The sequence below is a fragment of the Oenanthe melanoleuca genome, chromosome 4A (genome assembly GCF_029582105.1).
Source record: "Oenanthe melanoleuca isolate GR-GAL-2019-014 chromosome 4A, OMel1.0, whole genome shotgun sequence".
Classification (NCBI taxonomy): domain Eukaryota; kingdom Metazoa; phylum Chordata; class Aves; order Passeriformes; family Muscicapidae; genus Oenanthe; species Oenanthe melanoleuca.
In genome coordinates, this window is record NC_079338.1 from 19,091,487 (window position 1) to 19,108,503 (window position 17,017).

Consider the following 17,017-nt stretch of genomic DNA (forward strand, 5'->3'; position numbering starts at 1 on the left):
GCCTGAAATATCAGCTCCAGCCTCAGCACAGGAGAAGGGACACTGGTTTAAATTTCAACCCTGTGTTTTCCCAAGGTACCAGCCTTCCCATCCTGCTCAGGAATGAGCAGCCAGGCCCTGTCCAGTGGGACATGAGGTCGGGCAGTGTGTGCCTTCAGCCCTTCCTCTTGGACCTATGAGCTCCCAGAGCTGCAGCTACACTGGTGGGTGGTTGTTTTCCCAAGGTCTGGGCATGTTATTGACCCTTTCATGCAGCCAAGGGAGAGTGCAGGGGTTGGTCCTGCTCTCCCTAAATCAGGAGATCTGCCTGGAGATGTGGGTAAGCACAGTCCGAGCTGCTGAATTATTAAAGGATGTTCTCAGAGCATCCCTTGTGCCCTCATGGAAATGACTGAGGACAAAGAGCCATGGGAAAATTGGCAAGTGGAAATCTCAATTAAAAATATATTGCTTGGGCAATGAGGTTGATGTGCTGAGCAGCTTCCCGAGGCTGATGGATGTTTTGGGGAGGTTACAGTAAATTTATGGAAGCTTTTTAAAATTGTGGATGTGTTCTCCTTTGTTCTTCTGAGGCTAAATGAAACAGGAGCTAGAACAGGCTGTTTTGGGAGGTGCTGTTGTTTTTGCAAGCTTTTCTTGTAAATCAGGTCGCCTTCTCTACTGCTTTTATGATAAATGGAACAATACAGGAGCAATTAGACTTTAAACTATTCATGAGATCGAAGCCAAGCAATGTGATTTAATCTTTCTTTTGCATGTATTTAATATAAGCTGTGGTTTCATTCAAGTGTTTGAGCTTTGTACTTGTACTGTATAATCTCTGGGTTTAGCAGATGGTTTTTTTTTTTTTTCCAAATACTTGTGGTTTTTACTAGATCTGTTTTCTATGAGTTATTTGTGTTTACTTTGTGGCTTAAAGTTATCTTCAGCAAACATGAAAGGAGAGGTTTTTTTACCAGTTAGTTCTGGTTTTGGGGCTTTCTGGAACTGTAGTAAATCAAATGGTGATTTTAAGTTTTTCTTCTGCCACTAGTTTTTTTTTTTTTTTTTCAGGAAACAGGGCCAGAAGGTAGCCCAGACACTTGCTTTCCATATGGGGGATATAATTAAACACTGTTTGCAGCTGCCCTAGAACAGTCCTTTTGAAGTGGCTGCAGAGCACAGGTTCACCTCTCCTCTTGAACTCAGTCTAACTCCATTAATTTTTACCCAGGCTTGCTAATTTTTACCCAGGTTTGCAGCTTTTATCCAGTGCCATCTGAGTGCTGTGCCTGGTGGTGGGATGGATTCCCAGAAGGTGGGGAAGGGAGGTGAAGAGGAGCCTGTCCCCAGGGTGGGCAGGGACACTTCTGGGAGAAGGGCACAGATGGAGCAGGGAAAAGGGGCATGAAGGGACATTTGACTGAGCTCAGGTGGAGAACTTGGAGACTGCTGTGGGCTGCAAATGTAACTCTGCCATCTCTGTGTAATGCTTCAAGTCATCAATATATTGGGTTATTAATTGCATCCATGGGTGCTTTCACTCCTGGCTGATGCCTCCAAATCATACCCATTCTTATCTCCTCAAAGAAAAATTACAGTGAAATGCCAAGCCTCAGGTGACCTTCCCTGGGCACACAGTTGGGCTTTTTAAGTTTGGGCAGTGTAAGAAAATGGCCATCATCCCCCCTAATGCCTTGATTCCAGACCTGCTGCTTCTGGCAGCACGTGGGCTTTAGAAAACGTGCAAGTGTGGGAAGGTTGGGTTACATCAAAGCTTTGACAGAACAGATTCATGTGAGTTTTTCCCTGGCATGAGAAGGGTGGTGCTGCAGCAGCAGCCTCTGCCCTGCCAGGTGTGTCCCTGTGGGTGCAGGGGGCACCTGGAGCTGCCCCAGGACCAAACCAGGACAGGGAGCAGCTGCCAGCCCGAGGGATGCTCCTGACAGAACAGCCTCCCTTGCCTCCTCTGTATCTCCTCTGATTTGTGTGTGACTGTTTGTCTTCCAGCCTGCACCAGCTCTCTCCAGCCCTGGGGGCTCTGTAGAACCCCACCAGGCAACGAGGCAGCTGCTTGAATGGCATACAAGTAATATTTCCCTTTTTTTTTTTTTTTTTTTTGCCATCTGAATTAAAATTTTTCATGAAAGGCAGTCGGAAAAAGAAGTCTAAATCCTCTCCCAGCTAATCTGCATATTTTATAATTTTCCCCAAAGCCTGGCAGTTATTCCCTAAATCTGCCTCTAAGTCTCTGTGTAGAGCTGTTATTAAGATGTAGCAATCTATTAATGACCCAGCCAGGGCCTGGGCTGGGCTCATCCAAGTGAGAGCTGTTAATTGCTGGGCTCAGCCAGCACCTGGCTGCAGGTGTCTGGTGTGCACTCACTTTCTGGGGGTGGAGAATGGAGATGGGGAGTGAAGCCTTCAGCCTCTGGTGTGCTGTGGGGAGGTGTGACACCATGAGGAGCTTGGGGGAATGGGAAATGAGGAGCTGTGAGTTTTGGGGGCCTGGCCAGACTGTGGAGGGAGGGCTGGGATGCACTGTGGAGCCACAGTGCCACTGTCCCTGTGGCATTGCACTCACCTGTGCAGGTGGTGCTGCAGGTACACAGCTGGAGGGATTGCAGGATGAAACCCTCCTGGGAGCTGGTGCTGGTAACTCTGCCCACAGCTGGATTTGGGTTTTCTCCTGCTCTGGGGCTTCACACATCCATGCTCTCTGTGGACAGTCAGGAAATCCTTGTGTGCACTTTTCCAGAAGTGCTTTAAGCAGAGCTCTGTGGTTTCCGTGCCGGTGCGTGTGAGTGGCAGCCCTGACCCTGCTGTGTGCCAGCAGCACGGGCAGGGGAAGCTGTGGCTTCCTCCCTGTGCTGGGGGATGTCCCCAGGCACGCCTGGCTCCAGAGCTGTGCAGGGACACCAGAGCTGGGACATCTGTGTCAGCTGCTGTGCGTGGATGGATGGCTCTGCCTCTCGCTGCTGGGGCACAGGTTGGTGACACCACAGCTGGCACCTCTGTAGTGCAGCAGGTACATCATTTTTGGGTCTGGTTTGTAATTTGGAGAGGTGGTGTGGCTGGCTGGGAGGATGGTGGCATTCCCCAGCTGGGAGTGTGTGCCAGCCCTGCCCACGCTGGGGAGCTGGGCTTGGAGGTGCTCACTGCTGGGGTGCTGCTGGTCTGTCAGGAGCTGCAGGGACGTGGTGCAGGCTGTGAGGATCCTCCTGCTCCAGCATCAGCCCCTGGAGGTGTGAGGATGGCTGTAGGGAGAGCAGTCAGCACACCTCCCCAGGCACAGGCATGGTGTAAAAACACTGCTTTAATTAAAGGTGCTGCAGACATGGGTGGGAAACAGAGGAAGGGAAAAGCTGTCGCTTCCTTGGGGCAGCTCCTGCTCCTGGTACAACAGGACCCATTCAGTTGCTGCTGCTCCAGGTCTGTCAATCTGAACTATTTAAATTTTTTGTTTTGACTCTTTCCCCCAGCAGCAGGTAGTCCCATGCCTTCTGTCCTAGCATGTTTTTCTTCAGGGCACTTTGTCTCTAGCTGGGTTTTGTGTGCAGCTTGCTGAGCTGCCTGTGAGGAGCCCTTTGGGGATGCTGAGCCACATCCAGGCACACCCAGAGCATCCATCTGCTGCAGGCTGAGCTCCTGCTGGGCAGCTGGCTCAGGACAGGGATTTGGCATTTTTGGCACCTGCTCTGGTGGGGCAGCAAGCAGGCTGTAGGGTTGAGGATTAGTGTGACTAAGTGGAGTGTGAAGAGTATCTGCTGGAGTTTTAGCAGCCCTGATGATGCCCTCAAATCATAGACTGTGACAAAGGTCTTCCTTCTTCATGCTTTAAAATTCAAAACCTGAACTCTAAGGAAATCTTACCCTGGTCTAATACCACTCTTTCCTCCATTTGCTCTTAGTGGGCATTTTAAATTCACTGTGTAATTTTAAGTCCAATCTCACCAAATGCTTCCTGATGTCAGCCAGGTTTTCTCCCTTGGCTGTGAGCATCTGTGGCAAGGACACTTTGTTAGGTGAAAGGGGGAACCTGGACAGAGCAAAAAGCTGATCTTTAAACTCGTGCACAGTTCTGTTATTCTTGAAAATGAAGTTTTCTGTTCCACTGAGAAACTTGAGTGTGCTGGGCCAGCCAGAGCTAGAGGGTGATGGAGATGGAGCTCCCAGTGCAGGGACCTGCCTGGCCTGGGCTTTGTCACAAGTGGGGAAAGGTTTTAAAAGAGTTATGAGAAATTGGAAATTGGATGTTGAAGAGTTGCATTGGAATGGAGGTGTTCTATTCAGATATTTTGTTTACTGTGCATTAACATCCCCTCCTTTGGCTCAGGAGGAGCTGTCTGTGGTTTGCAGGTGCTGGCCCCTGGAAGGGCTCTGGGGTGGCTGTGTCTCGGCAGAGCCCTGTGTTGCTGATCACAGGTGTCTCCTGGCTTTTTGTAAGGGTTGCAGAGCAGCCCTGTGGGGTTATTCCTCTGCAATTCCCTCACTCTGCTGCAGAGCACTGGGGCTGTCACAAACCCCCATGACATGAGGCTGGCATTCACTTGTGACATCTCATTCTGCTTTAAATTAAACCCCCAGCAAGCCCAGCTGGCTTCCCAGCACCCTGTGTGTCATCCTGAGGAGTTTGTGGTGTGAAGCTGTCTGCTTCATCATTCGTGGTGTTAGCTGAGAGTTTTAAATAGCAGAAGCAGACCTGTTTGGTTTTTGGAGCTGAGCACTAAATCTGTGTGTGCCAGTGTGGTGCTGAGACACTTTGTAGGGGTTTGAGGGTTGGACAGGAGAGTGAGTGTAAGAGAGGGTGCAGCTGCCATCATCCTCCATGCAATGAATAAACCAGAGCTGAAGGATTCTCCAGGCCAGGACTAGCAAGATATAGGTGCTAAATTATATTCCTAATGGTTTGAAGTGCTTGATAAAGATATTCTCCTTCAAGAAGGAAGAATAACGTGGCACAGGCTGCAGATCCAGGCAGCAGCTGTCCTGCACAGGGCAGGGTATAGGGTGGGCTGTGCTCCTGGGAGCTGATGGCTGAACCAAGGTGTGTTTCAGGCTCAGCACACCCTTGATTTTACTAAATCACCTTCAGTGATCTTCATTCTCTGTGCTCGGGCTGGGGCAGAGGGTGAATTTGAGTTCCAGCTGCCTTATTCCCACTGAGAAGCTGGAAGCTATTAATACAAATACTGGAGCTGTTTTGAGCTAAAAGCTGTGTTTTCCTTTGCTGCCCTGACAGTGTGCTGGGGAGGAGAAGAGGGTGGGCACCCGCACGGTGGTGGTCGGGCACCGCGCCGTCCCGGACACCGAGGCCTACGTGGCACAGAAGTTCTGCGACAACAGGATCGTCTCCTCCAAGGTGAGCTCTCAGCGAGCTGCCATGCCTGCACAGTGCCTGCTGTGTCCTCACCTGCTGCTGCTTGCTGCTGCCTTTGGGAGCTCAGAGTCCAAAATCCCCCAGGATGAGAGCAAGGGTGCCAGTGGTACAGCCCTTACACACAGCTCCAGTCTCTCTCTTTTATGTATGTGTGTATATATATATTTTTTTTTTTTTTTCATCCTGTCCATGCCAGTGGGATGTGGAGAAGTTCCTTTTTTGTAGGCTGGATGAGAGCAAAGCAGATGGACACATTGATTTTCTGGGGTTGGGGGATTTTTTTGGGTGTGTTTTTTAAAGTTTTCTGGCATCCTTTTTGGGGAGAAAAGGCAGATTTAGGTGTATAATACAGCATGATATAACACCAACTCAAATTTGTAAAAGGGAGTGGCATTATTTTATGAAGGGATGTAAAATATGATTCCTTCTTTTTTTTTTCTGTGGGATTTTTCTTTCTTGAGATAGGACAAAAATAACCATGCTCTGTTTATCCCTTTGGATGAGAGAGGGGGAAACATTCATATGGTATTAATGCAGCTTTTGTTTATGGTGGAAAACTGTGATGACACCCATCTGCCTTCTGCTTAGCTTTTTCCTGTGACATTCATGAAGCTATTTCCAAAGATTTGAAGCCAATTTGAGTAAAATATCCAACAAGTGGCATTCATGTTGTCAACACAGCTGGAAACGTATCCCAGTGCTCAGGATTCACCCAGGGATGCTCAGCACTCACTTGGGCTTCAGCTCTGCTCTACTTGAGCTGCAAGGGGGTTTTTCCCTCTCCCTTCTTTCTTTATACCTCTTGGGTCTTATCTGGTTTATTTTTGGGCAGAGTTATCAGTCTGTCCGTGTTTGACTCGTGGAGAGTTCCCATTGACATTTCCCTGGCACGCAGGAGGGGCCCTCACTGAGGACACCTTCCCCCATCTCAGCTCCCTCCCTGACAAAGCTTTGCTTCAGCACTAATTTTAGTTCTTCCTTGATTTATTTTTGAATGCTATGTCCTTGCTCTTTTTTCCTTTTATATTTGCTGGGCCTGGGACCTGACCAGTCTCTTTGATAATTAAATGGACATTGGTCTTGAGACTTGGCTGCATTTTTTTTTTTTTAACTTCAGACAGACTGAAAAATAGATATTAGACCCATTATTTTCCATGTTGTTCTTAAATTCCACATGCCTTCCAGAGTAAATGATTCAGCAGCCTTCTTAAAATTATAATGAAGCACAACCTCATACTGAATTTGTAGCAGCATGGCTTCTTTTTTGTTGTTTTAAAAGCAGCTCTAAGATGGCTTTGACAATTTGGAAAAAATATATCCACTGTGGGTTATGTTGTGATGAAATCAAGTGTCTACAAATGCCTTTTGCCTCACTGTGCCTGGGAGAGGAGGGGGAGCTCCCTCCCTCCCTCCCCCGTGCAGAGCATCCCCAGCTGCAGCCCTGCTCCCAGCCTGGCTCTGTTTGTCAGTGCCCCTCTCTCCCCACAGTACACCCTCTGGAATTTCCTCCCGAAGAACCTTTTTGAGCAGTTTAGAAGAATTGCCAACTTCTACTTCCTCATCATCTTCCTCGTGCAGGTAAGAGCTTTGATGCTAAGAGTCAGTTTTGTTTAGGCACTGGTGTTAAACACAGCTTGATCAATAATTGAGCTTTAAAACTGTTGGTGCTTGTAAGACCTTTGGAAAATTTTGAGTTGAAAGCTCTTGTAATTCTGCCACACCATCCAAGGCATAAAAATAATTAGAATATCTGGGCCTGTCTGAGATGGGGTTTGAATGACTGCTAAAACACTGAAAAACCATCTTAATTCTAACTGTTAACATCATTCAACCACTGAAAATATACTTGGTGCTACACAATTAAGCTCTGTTTTTTGTCACCATTATTTGTTTCATATTTCCCCAAGTGATATGATATTTTTATGTCTCAGATATCATGACTTTCAAGACAAGCAGGAGAGGTAGTGAACTCAGAAAATGCATAGGAAGAGTTTTGGAAACCTGAGGCTTCAGGAAGTTGCTCTGCATGGGCAAAACAGCAAATTTATGACAGGCACAAACTTTTCCTGCTCTTTGTGGCTTGGGTGAAGGGGCAGATCCTGAGGAATTTCATTTTCTGTTCTCATCCAAGAAAAGCAAGCTGTCAAAATGCACTGGGGCAAAGGGAGCTGGGGAGAATCTCAAGCTGCAGGGCCTTTGCTCACCTTTTAAACCCTCAGGGCTCAGCACAGAAACAGCGCCAGAGCTCAGCCCAGCAGATGGAAATGCAGGGTGGGGCTGCTGCAGGCTCCTGGTTCAGGACTGGGATCTCCCTCCAGGCTCCTGGGTAAACCAGGAATGCCTTGCCTGTGCAGCAAAGGGCTCTGGTTGCAGTCAGGGCTGCTGCAGGAGCAGGGATCCCCAGCCATGGCTGTGACAGCCTCCCTGGCAGTGTGACATGAAAGGCCAATTTACTCCAGCCTCAGCTGGCTCGCCTCCATCTCTTCATTTCGCTGGCATTGCTCCATTTTGTCAGCCCCAATTTGTAATTCGCCTTGAACTGAAGCGATACCCTGGAGTCAGGATGTCCTTTTTGTGTAGCTGGCCACTTAGTGACGTGCTATTACATTTTATCTATTGACCCTCTGGCCGTGGAGAGCATGGAATATTCCTGATGATGATACAAACCTGGTTTCAGCCTAGCTGCTTGCCTGCTTTTGGCACAGGTCTCTGCAGGTGAGAGAAGGGCCTGGCTGTTCCTCCTGGCCTTTGTTCTAAATCAGGAGGCAGCCCTCATGGTCAGGAACAGACCAGCCCAGCTGAGCAGAGCCCAGGCTGGCAGCAGTGATCACTGTGGAGCAGCCCCTGCCCCAGGTGCTTGTCATTCTGGAGATGTCACCTGCCTTAGAAAGGCATCAGGGCCACTCCATTTATACCTTGAGAAATTCCACCTCTATCTTAATGTTCTTGCTTATCTTTAAATGTCTGTAAATTAGTGGGGCTGTCCTGCCTGGTTGCTGCATGAGGAGTGGAGGGTCACAGTGCTGGAGGAATTCCTGGTGCATCCCCTTCCTGCTGTGAAATGCTTTATCAAAACATCTGCTGCTCTGGGACCCCAGACCCAGCTCTGTAAGACAGAGTCTGTGCATTGAAATGAAGCAGGCTGCCCACAAACAGGGATACAAAAGGCTGTTGCTTTGGTTCCCTCTCACAGCAGCCTGCAGGGAGCCTGCTGGTGGAGGGGCTGACCTGGAGTGACCAGGTGTGTCTGCAGACAGACCAGGCTGGTGGCAATGAGCTGTTCCAGGAGTAGCAGGAATGAAAAGAGTCTCCTTGAGGGGGAAAGTGCAGATAACTTTTGGAGTGTGGTCCTTAGTGTCCTGAGGAATCTTGTAAGAAGAAACTGCTAAGTAACAGGAGGACTTTGTCACTTTTAAGTGGATTCAAATTAAGCTGTTGAAGTCCTAAACCAGTCCAAAAATAGTTTCAGGATTCTGCCTTTGTCCTGGCTTATTGTTTGTGTATTCCTCAGCTTCTTACCAGCCACAGAGGGGAAGAGCAGTGTCCAGCCACGGGATTTTGCAGGGAGTCCAAACTCCAAATACATGTATGAATTATCCCAGGCAGTTCATATGATGTTGTGTTCCTATACCTGTAATCCTATATCTGTGTGGACAGAAACTGTATTTTTTTTTTTTTTTACATAAATACATACAACTACATCTTGTCCAGTGCAGGAGACTCTTCTGGACAGCAGAAGATCCTGTTTTGCCCTTCTCAGCAGAAAGCCCAAGCTCTTCTTGGATTCCCAAGATCTGTCCAGTTTTTGTGGGATAACTATGGCTTATTGCCCATCCCATGTGCAGTGTCCTCACTCAAGGCTGTTACTCCAAAGGGGGGTTTCTACCAGACTTTCTGCTTGGAAACATTTTACACCCATTTGAGTGAGCCAGGGCTTTGTGTACCTGGAAATATTTTTGGTGTTTATCTTGGTTTACCCTCCTGCTGCTTAACTCATCTGCCATTTATCTGGCTGCTTCTTGTGTCTCTCTTCCACTTGAGAATCTTCTGGCTTTTCTCTCTGGGCTCAGCAGTGCAGGGCAGTATTGCAGTGTGCAGCATTTCGTGGTCAAAAATGTCCACGTAGCTGCTGAGAGGAGTCCTGTCCTTTACACAGCTTTTCACAGGCAGCCTGGAACAATAAATATCCAAATGCTGCTGTTGGTGAGCGTGCTGGGGAAGCACAAACAAGAGACAAAGTCCCTTTGTGGGCACACAAAGCCTTTCTGCTGAGTTTCCCCATCCCTTTCATCAGAGCTGTCATCATCTGCCTCTCGTGCTCCCGTTCTCTCCAGGAGCAGCAGGAAAAATGACAAAAGTTTGTGGTGTTTGGGGGGTGGAAAGTGCTCCCACCCACTGATGAACCTGTCCTGCCTTTCTCACCCTTTGGGCTGAGTCCTGGTGCTGTCAGGGGGAGCAGTGGTTTCCCTCAGCCTGAGGGTTTAATTAATTAATTAATCAAGGGGCTTGGTCCTTACCCTGGTGCTGGGTTGAGTCCTGGACTGAGCTCAGGAAGGATCCAGCTCTGCTCCAGGGCCCCTCTGCAGTCATAGTGCTCTGAGCTCCAAATTGGAGAGCTTAAAGACAAAGCCTGGGTTTCTGTTTTACTGCAATATTCATGTTCTGTTCTGCAGTGTGTTTCATAGGTAATTTGGGCTGATGGGTGTTATTTTTAGCCTCCCAATGTCAGTGGTTGAAGTGGTACTGCCCTCCCTTCCACAACCAGCCCTTCCTTCCCTTTCTGCTCCCTGGGCTCTGGCCTGCCCTCAGTGGCTCAGCAATGCATTTTGTCTCTGCAGGTGATAGTGGACACCCCAACCAGCCCGGTGACCAGTGGCCTCCCACTCTTCTTTGTCATCACTGTCACAGCTATCAAACAGGTACAGTGTCAGCGTGGGGAGGAGAGGCTGCTCCTTGACACAGCTGGAAAAACACACATTTAAATACACTCAGAATCCCCCAGCATGTGCTTGGGTTTGGTGCAGCCTCCTTAGGGGTGAGACAGGCACTGGTGCCTTTCAGAGAGGCTGCATTTCCAGTGTGGGCATTGGTGTCTCCTGCTCTGGCAGTGCAGAGCATCCCTGTGAGGGTCAGGAAAGCTTTCTGCTCCAGGTCTGCTCTTACTTGGATGTTTTTCCTTTCCTTGGAAACACTCTGAGTCCTTGCAGAGACGTGCTCCAAATACACCCACGCTCTGCTCCTGTGTTGGTAGGTGGAAAGGACAGGTTCTGCTCAGCCCTCAGCTACTCCTGAAAACATGCAGTCCTCACCTCCTTGCAGTGTTAAAGGACCTTTTGCTCCCATCACAGGGCACACATGCCATTTAAAATTTCCTGATTGAATAATAAAAAAAAGGTTTCTTCCACGGGGGCTGGAAAGGGAGAGCTAGAATAAAACCTGCTTCAAATCTCAATGTTTTGTTCTTCCAGTAAAGACTGAAGAGGAAGAGTCTCCTCCTATGTTACCATAGGAAGCAGTTCCAGGCTGCTGAGTGTATTTTTCATTTTCTCAGTCTGTTCTTACCAAAGCTGAGGCTAATGGAAATGTGTTACAGTAGTTTGGCTGCTCATTGCTTGCCCCGCATATAGATTATTTTTGTGTTATTTTAATCTGTTCTGAATCTGTCAAATATGCATATTGAAGTTTTTAAAATAAATTGATTCAGTCTGAGCTACTGTGGTTGATGTTTTGTCAGGCATGAAGGAGGTCTGAGGACGTTTCCTTGTTCATTGTTTTCCTGTGTCCCTCTCATCCTCCCTGCTCCTTTCTCAGTAGTTGCTCACTTATGAGCTTGTGTTTCTGTGTCTGTGCCTTAGGGGTACGAGGACTGGCTGAGGCACAGAGCTGACAACGAAGTGAACAAAAGCAACGTCTTTGTTGTCGAAAATGCAAAGCAAGTGCGGAAAGAGAGTGAGAAAATCAAGGTAATGCTCACTGAGAGCTTGCATGTGGCTCTCACTGGGCTCACACAGCACAGAGCTGTGCTGGGGACAGGGGAGCTGGGCTGGGTCACAGCTGCCCCAGCGTGCTCCCTTGCACATGAGCTGCTCCCAGTGAAGGAGTGGAGCTGCCTTTGATTGCTTTTGAAAAGCTGTCTCACAAAAGCTGTGCTGGGGCTGACAAGTGACAGATCTGTCAGCGTTTTGCACTTCTCCAGGACAGGCAGTCCTCTGCTACTTCCAACTCTCCCAAGGACACCAGGAAAGTACACTTAGCTTTGACATTAATTTATCACACTTCAGGCAAGTGCAGCCTCCTGCTCCATCAAGATTTAGCAGAGCAGTGGCCACTGGCTGTGCCAGGTGGGTGCTCTGAGTCCCTGGGGCTGCATTGCCCCATCAGCCTGTGCAGTGATGTTCAGGGGTCTGTGCACCTCCTGGACCTTTTACCTTTCAGCTAAGGTGATTTTTTAGGCTTTGAGAGAAGCTAAACCATAGTCATCTAATAACAACTGAGAGGACTTTTCATGTGAATGTTCCCTTTCTCCTAGGTTGGAGACATAGTAGAAGTGAAAGCAGATGAGACCTTCCCCTGTGATTTGATATTTTTGGCCTCCAGCAGCACTGATGGCACCTGTTATGTCACTACAGCGAGCCTGGATGGCGAGTCCAATTTCAAGGTGAGGGGGCTGGGTGTGGCACTGGGGGTGGTGGCACTGGGGATGGTGAGGGCTGTGCTCTCTGGAGGGGCTGCCCTGGAGCCCATCCCTGTGGCTGTGTGCTCTTTCCCAGCCCCTGCCAGCTTGCAGTGCGTCAGCAGTGCAGCCCTGGGGGATTGTTTGTGCTCTGTTTTGTCTCCCAGGGCCATCTCTGCTGGCACTGCCCCAAATCTCATTGCCATTTATCGATGCAGGCACTGTGTTTGTGCTTCCCTGCTCCAGCCACACTCTGGTGTGGCAGGGCAGCAGTGCCTGCAGCTCTCCAGCCCCTTTCCAGCACCTGCCAACACTCCTGTGACTTAACCAAGCATTTCCAGAGAGATCTGGGACTTCTTTGAGGCAGCATGTCTGGATTCATTTGGGGAATTTTTCACCAGCGTGAGAAAAGCATCACTTCTGGGATTTTCTCTCCCTTTCCCTGCAGCAAGCAGTGAAATTTAATACTGGTCTTGCTCAGGATGAATATCTTCAGTTTTTCTTTCTCTCTTCCCTTCTCTAAACTGGGGAAAAATACAACAACAAAGACATTATATATGTCAGAGGACATGAACATTTGGTTGCACTTGAGTTTGATAAATATTTATACAGATACTAGCAGCTGCAGTAGTAGGACTGGAAGATACTTTAAAATGACAGGATTCATTCCAGCATACTCTGAAATCAGTGGGGATGCCACTGTGGATCTGATATGTTTATCTGGGATTTGTGGCTCTTCTTTCTGGGCAGCTGTTAATTGGTGCTGGATAACCTGGTGGCACAGTACTGGCTCCACTAGGGAGGAGGAGCTGGAGCTTTGAAGTGGCTTGAGGGCAAAGGCAGCCATTAACCATATTAAAAGGCTATTGCTTATTTGTATCAGGTGTATTATATGCTGCAGGTCACATTACTTTTGCTGTCTTGGCTCTTACTAACTTGTGAGTCTGGAGATGTGATGCTGAGTTTCTATATCAAGCACTGTGCTGTGTTTTTCTTGGTTTGTGGATTCCTGTAGGTGACTGAGAGCTGCCTCCTGTTCCATGAGGAGGTGAAGATGAGTTTGAAGGGGTAGAGGGAATAGAAAAGCCAGCTCTGTTTGGGGAAATAGACCTAACATTAGGAACCACAGTTTGCTGAAAAAGGGAGTGAGGGAAGCACACTTGGGTAATCACCAAACCTCATCTGCAGTCCTGCTGCCTTCCTGGTGGGAGGTTTTCTGGTATTTGGGACATATCAGATTGAGGTGTGGGAAAGATGCCTGATTAAGTGAAACTGGAATAGAACTGTAGAAGAGATTTTTGTCTGTGAAGCACAAATCCTTGGCCACGTGTCAGCTAAAAGAATGTGTTTTCTAAATGCATAAAGGATGTAAAGATGATGGAATTGATTGGGAGGAGGCTTTGAGGTGTCACTCAGTGGTTGCACAGTGTCAGTGCTGATGGGAGTTTGCAGAACCCCACAAGGGCTGCGTTTGGTACTGGGCACTGCAGGAGCAGCTCTGGCCTGTGCTTCACAGAAGCTGTGATCTGTACCAGGGATCCAGGTGTGCTGGAGCAGTTTCAGCTGGAGAAGGCAGGCAGGTCAGCAGAGCAGCAAAGGGTGGGGATTTCTGCTGCCATGGTGTGTGTGACACGGCGGCGCCTCCCGGGATGCGCGTCAGGAGCGGAGGAAGAGCTTTAATGAATTTGTTTGTGGAGATGGATTGAGGCAGCCTGCCGTGACTTGGAGCTCTGAGCAGCTCCTATAAATAGAGCCTGAAAGGCAGAGAGCAGATCCTTTGTGGGCTTTTCAGTTAATTATGAGAGATGAACCTTTGCAGCAGCAGCTGCTAAAAATAACTCTGAGTCTGCCGGTGCTCTGCCTGATCCCTGGTGCTGGAGCTGGTGGCCAGTTCCCATCAGGAGCCAGGGCAGGTGATCCCTGGTGCTGGAGCTGGTGGCTAGTTCCCATCAGGAGCCAGGGCAGGTGGTCCCCAAGCCCCTTCATGGAGCTGCCTACACCTCCCCTCTGCCCCAGCCAGGGCAAACCAAGGATGCTGTGCTTTTGGTGATGCCTGGCTGGTGTTGCTCTTGCTGCTGGGCTTTCTCTTCAGTGTTTGTGACTTCATTCTTTGCTGAGAGATGCTTCAGCTGCTTTGGGAGTGTGGTGAGGGCTTGGAGAGCTGCTGGTGCTGGCAGGCCTGTGCAGAGTGGCCTTTGGAGTGTGGGTGTGCAGTCTGGGGAGGGGGTTGTGGTGACACTGCCTGTGCTCCTGTCCCAGACCCACTACGCCGTGCGGGACACCACGGTGCTCTGCACTGACGAAGCCATCGACACCCTCACGGCCACCATCGAGTGTGAGCAGCCCCAGCCTGACCTCTACAAGTGAGTCTGAGCCTCCTGCAGCTCCTGGTGCCACCCCCTGCTGACACCTCAGCACCATCCCCGGGGATCTGCAGCTCAGCAAAGGCCATTTCTGCATCAGAGACTGGAATGTGTCTCGAGGCAGGGATGAGCTTCTGGGTCCCCTCTGTGTGACGATGGCAAAGTCTTCAAAGCTTTGCAGAAAGGCCTCCCTTGTGCAGCACTTCTGGTGCTGTGGTGAGCTGGTTTTGGTCAGCTCAGCACCAGGAATGGTCCATGTGCCATTGCAGCAGGGTTGAATCCCTTGGCAGGTTTTCTGGGGTGTGTTGCAGAAATGGGGATGTGCTGGGGTGTGTGGCTGCTCCCTGTCCTGAGCACAGCCACCCCTCTGAAACATTCAGCTCTCAAATTCACTTGTTTCTGTATTTGCTTCCATTTCCTGTCCATGGCTTTTCTCTGGTATGTTTGTAGTATCTGTAATGTGTTTGTAATACAAGTTTTTCCTATTTTTATCACAGATTTGTTGGAAGAATCATCATCTACAGAAGTAACCAAGAGCCTGTAGCCAGGTTGGTCCTCCTTGGCGGGGTTGGGCATCTACAGAGACTTTCAAGGATCTGAGCTTGTCCTGCCATTGTTTGGAATTTTTTTTTTTTTTCTTTAACCATTCCAAATATTTCATCCTAAAAGGAGATCTCCCTTCTGCCATCCTGGGATTTGTTTGAGCCCCTTTTGGGGAAGCAGTACAGGATTTGTAATGTCCAGTCCTGCTGATGGCAGTGACAATTTACCAGACAATGACTAAATATTGTCATTCAAAGGTAAACAAAAACTCAAACATCAATCAGTGTGGAACTTTGTGCATTGGGGATAGAATTTTTAAGATGAAATGGAAATGTAATTGTAAAAAAGAAAAACAAACTCAAACAACTCAAATTTAACATACAAATGATGTAATCAGATGTAAGTTGTTTATCTTTATATCCTATTTCTACTTCTGATTTATAAAGTAGTTTGAATATTCCTTGAGTGATGTAATGTTATAATTTCTTTTATGTTTAGGTCCTTAGGTCCTGAAAACCTGTTGTTGAAAGGTGCTACCCTCAAAAATACCAAGAAGATTTATGGTGAAGTTATTTTTGTTTATTTAAATAACTCTAATAAATAATAATAAATGTAGATGTTCCCTGCTAAATCTGGACTGAACATAGCTCTGTGCAGCCTGTCTGCCTGGGCTGTGCAGCTGCACTTTCATGCGAGCTGCTTGCAATTGCAGGGTGGAATTAGGAGGCTCTGGTTCTGTCTGCAGGGCTGCCCAGTGGTGTCAGTACTCCAGAGCCAGCTCTTCTTTCTGCCTGGGACACGATGAGCAAGGATTTGTCCCCAAATCCTCTGCTGGGAGCAGTCTCAGCTCTGGTGAGGGCTGTGATGGGAGGCTGATGCTTTTCCTGGCTCTGTGTGACCCACAGACCCCTGCTCATGCTCTGGGGCACAGCAGTGCCATTAATTAGCAGCCTCAGAGGTTTGTGCAGTTGAGCAGCCCTTGGGTAATGTCCTTCCCTCATTTGGGGCTAGAGTTTGATGCAAACACAGATGCCCTGATGGCCAAGTGCCAGCTGGGTCCCTCTGGGGCTGCCAGTCCCTTAGGAGCCCTGCCTTCATGCCCTGCAGGAGTTGCAGTCTATACTGGAATGGAAACAAAAATGGCTCTCAACTACCAAGGGAAATCTCAGAAACGGTCTGCTGTGGAAAAGTGAGTATTTATGTTCAGAAAAAAATCACTGAAACCTGTTTGGCTTGGGTTTTTAATGGATGACTTGTACAGAAATAATCCCCTAATCTGCTGCCTTTTGTTTCAGATGCTCTCTGATTGCATAGAAAAATCTGGGTATTTGATAAAGCATATCTTGCAAGAAGCAGCATCATTTAGTAGCTTTTCTTATTTAAAAGCAAAATTAAGAAATGTTAAAAAATATGAACCTGACCCTCAATATCAGCAGTGTTAAAAGCAGTTGTTCTGTAATTCCCTTCTTAAAAGTAAGGAAGTTTTGTTCCTGCCTACTTAACATGTTTTTCTCTGTAAAAATAGCTGCAAGAATTTAAAAAAGCAACCTGTTTTTCAGATCTATCAACGCTTTCTTGATAGTGTATTTGTGCATCTTACTGGGCAAGGCCACTGTGTGCACGACTCTGAAATATGTCTGGCAGAGTAATCCATTTAATGATGAGCCTTGGTACAATGAGAAGACTAAAAAAGAGAGAGAGACCTTCAAGGTAAGTGGGTTTGGATTTCAGCACCTCCTCCAGCTTGACTTATTCTGGCTGTTTTGTTAAATCTGATAGTGCCTGCTGCAGCCCTGGGAGTCCTGTGTGCTCACAGAAAGTGCTGTTGTTTCCTTTGGTCTCTCCTGCTGTTTGTGTTTCTCTCATGCTTGTGCACAGTGATATTTTTGTGGGGCAGGGCAAAGCATAAATAAATACTATAAAATATAGAAATACAACTGATGTAACCTGGGTCCTAATCTGAACTCCAGCTATATTTCAGCTTTGAATAGGTGAACTTAAATTGAGGCCATGTCAACCAGTTTGTTAAACTTGCCAAGATGTGGGCAGTGAAGCCTGAGAGAGTTGAGTGTGTGCAGA

The 17,017-nt window shown here is 48.1% G+C and overlaps 1 protein-coding gene across 3 annotated transcripts in view; it reads left to right on the forward strand.

The window, feature by feature from the left end:
- The window catches only part of ATP11C (ATPase phospholipid transporting 11C), a 51,232-nt gene that overhangs the window by 10,482 nt on the left and 23,733 nt on the right, over nt 1–17,017 (forward strand). For 2 of the 3 annotated variants that reach the window (XM_056491336.1, XM_056491337.1), the window contains exons 1-11: nt 131–319; nt 5,222–5,341; nt 6,848–6,937; nt 10,198–10,278; nt 11,215–11,322; nt 11,889–12,017; nt 14,292–14,395; nt 14,893–14,943; nt 15,437–15,501; nt 16,046–16,127; nt 16,498–16,648. In XM_056491336.1, the coding sequence (XP_056347311.1) occupies nt 176–319; nt 5,222–5,341; nt 6,848–6,937; nt 10,198–10,278; nt 11,215–11,322; nt 11,889–12,017; nt 14,292–14,395; nt 14,893–14,943; nt 15,437–15,501; nt 16,046–16,127; nt 16,498–16,648 (1,125 nt within the window). In that variant the 5' untranslated portion in view covers nt 131–175. Of the gene's footprint in view, nt 1–130; nt 320–5,221; nt 5,342–6,847; nt 6,938–10,197; nt 10,279–11,214; nt 11,323–11,888; nt 12,018–14,291; nt 14,396–14,892; nt 14,944–15,436; nt 15,502–16,045; nt 16,128–16,497; nt 16,649–17,017 lie in introns of those variants that run through there. The other variant, XM_056491340.1, reaches the window with a different exon arrangement.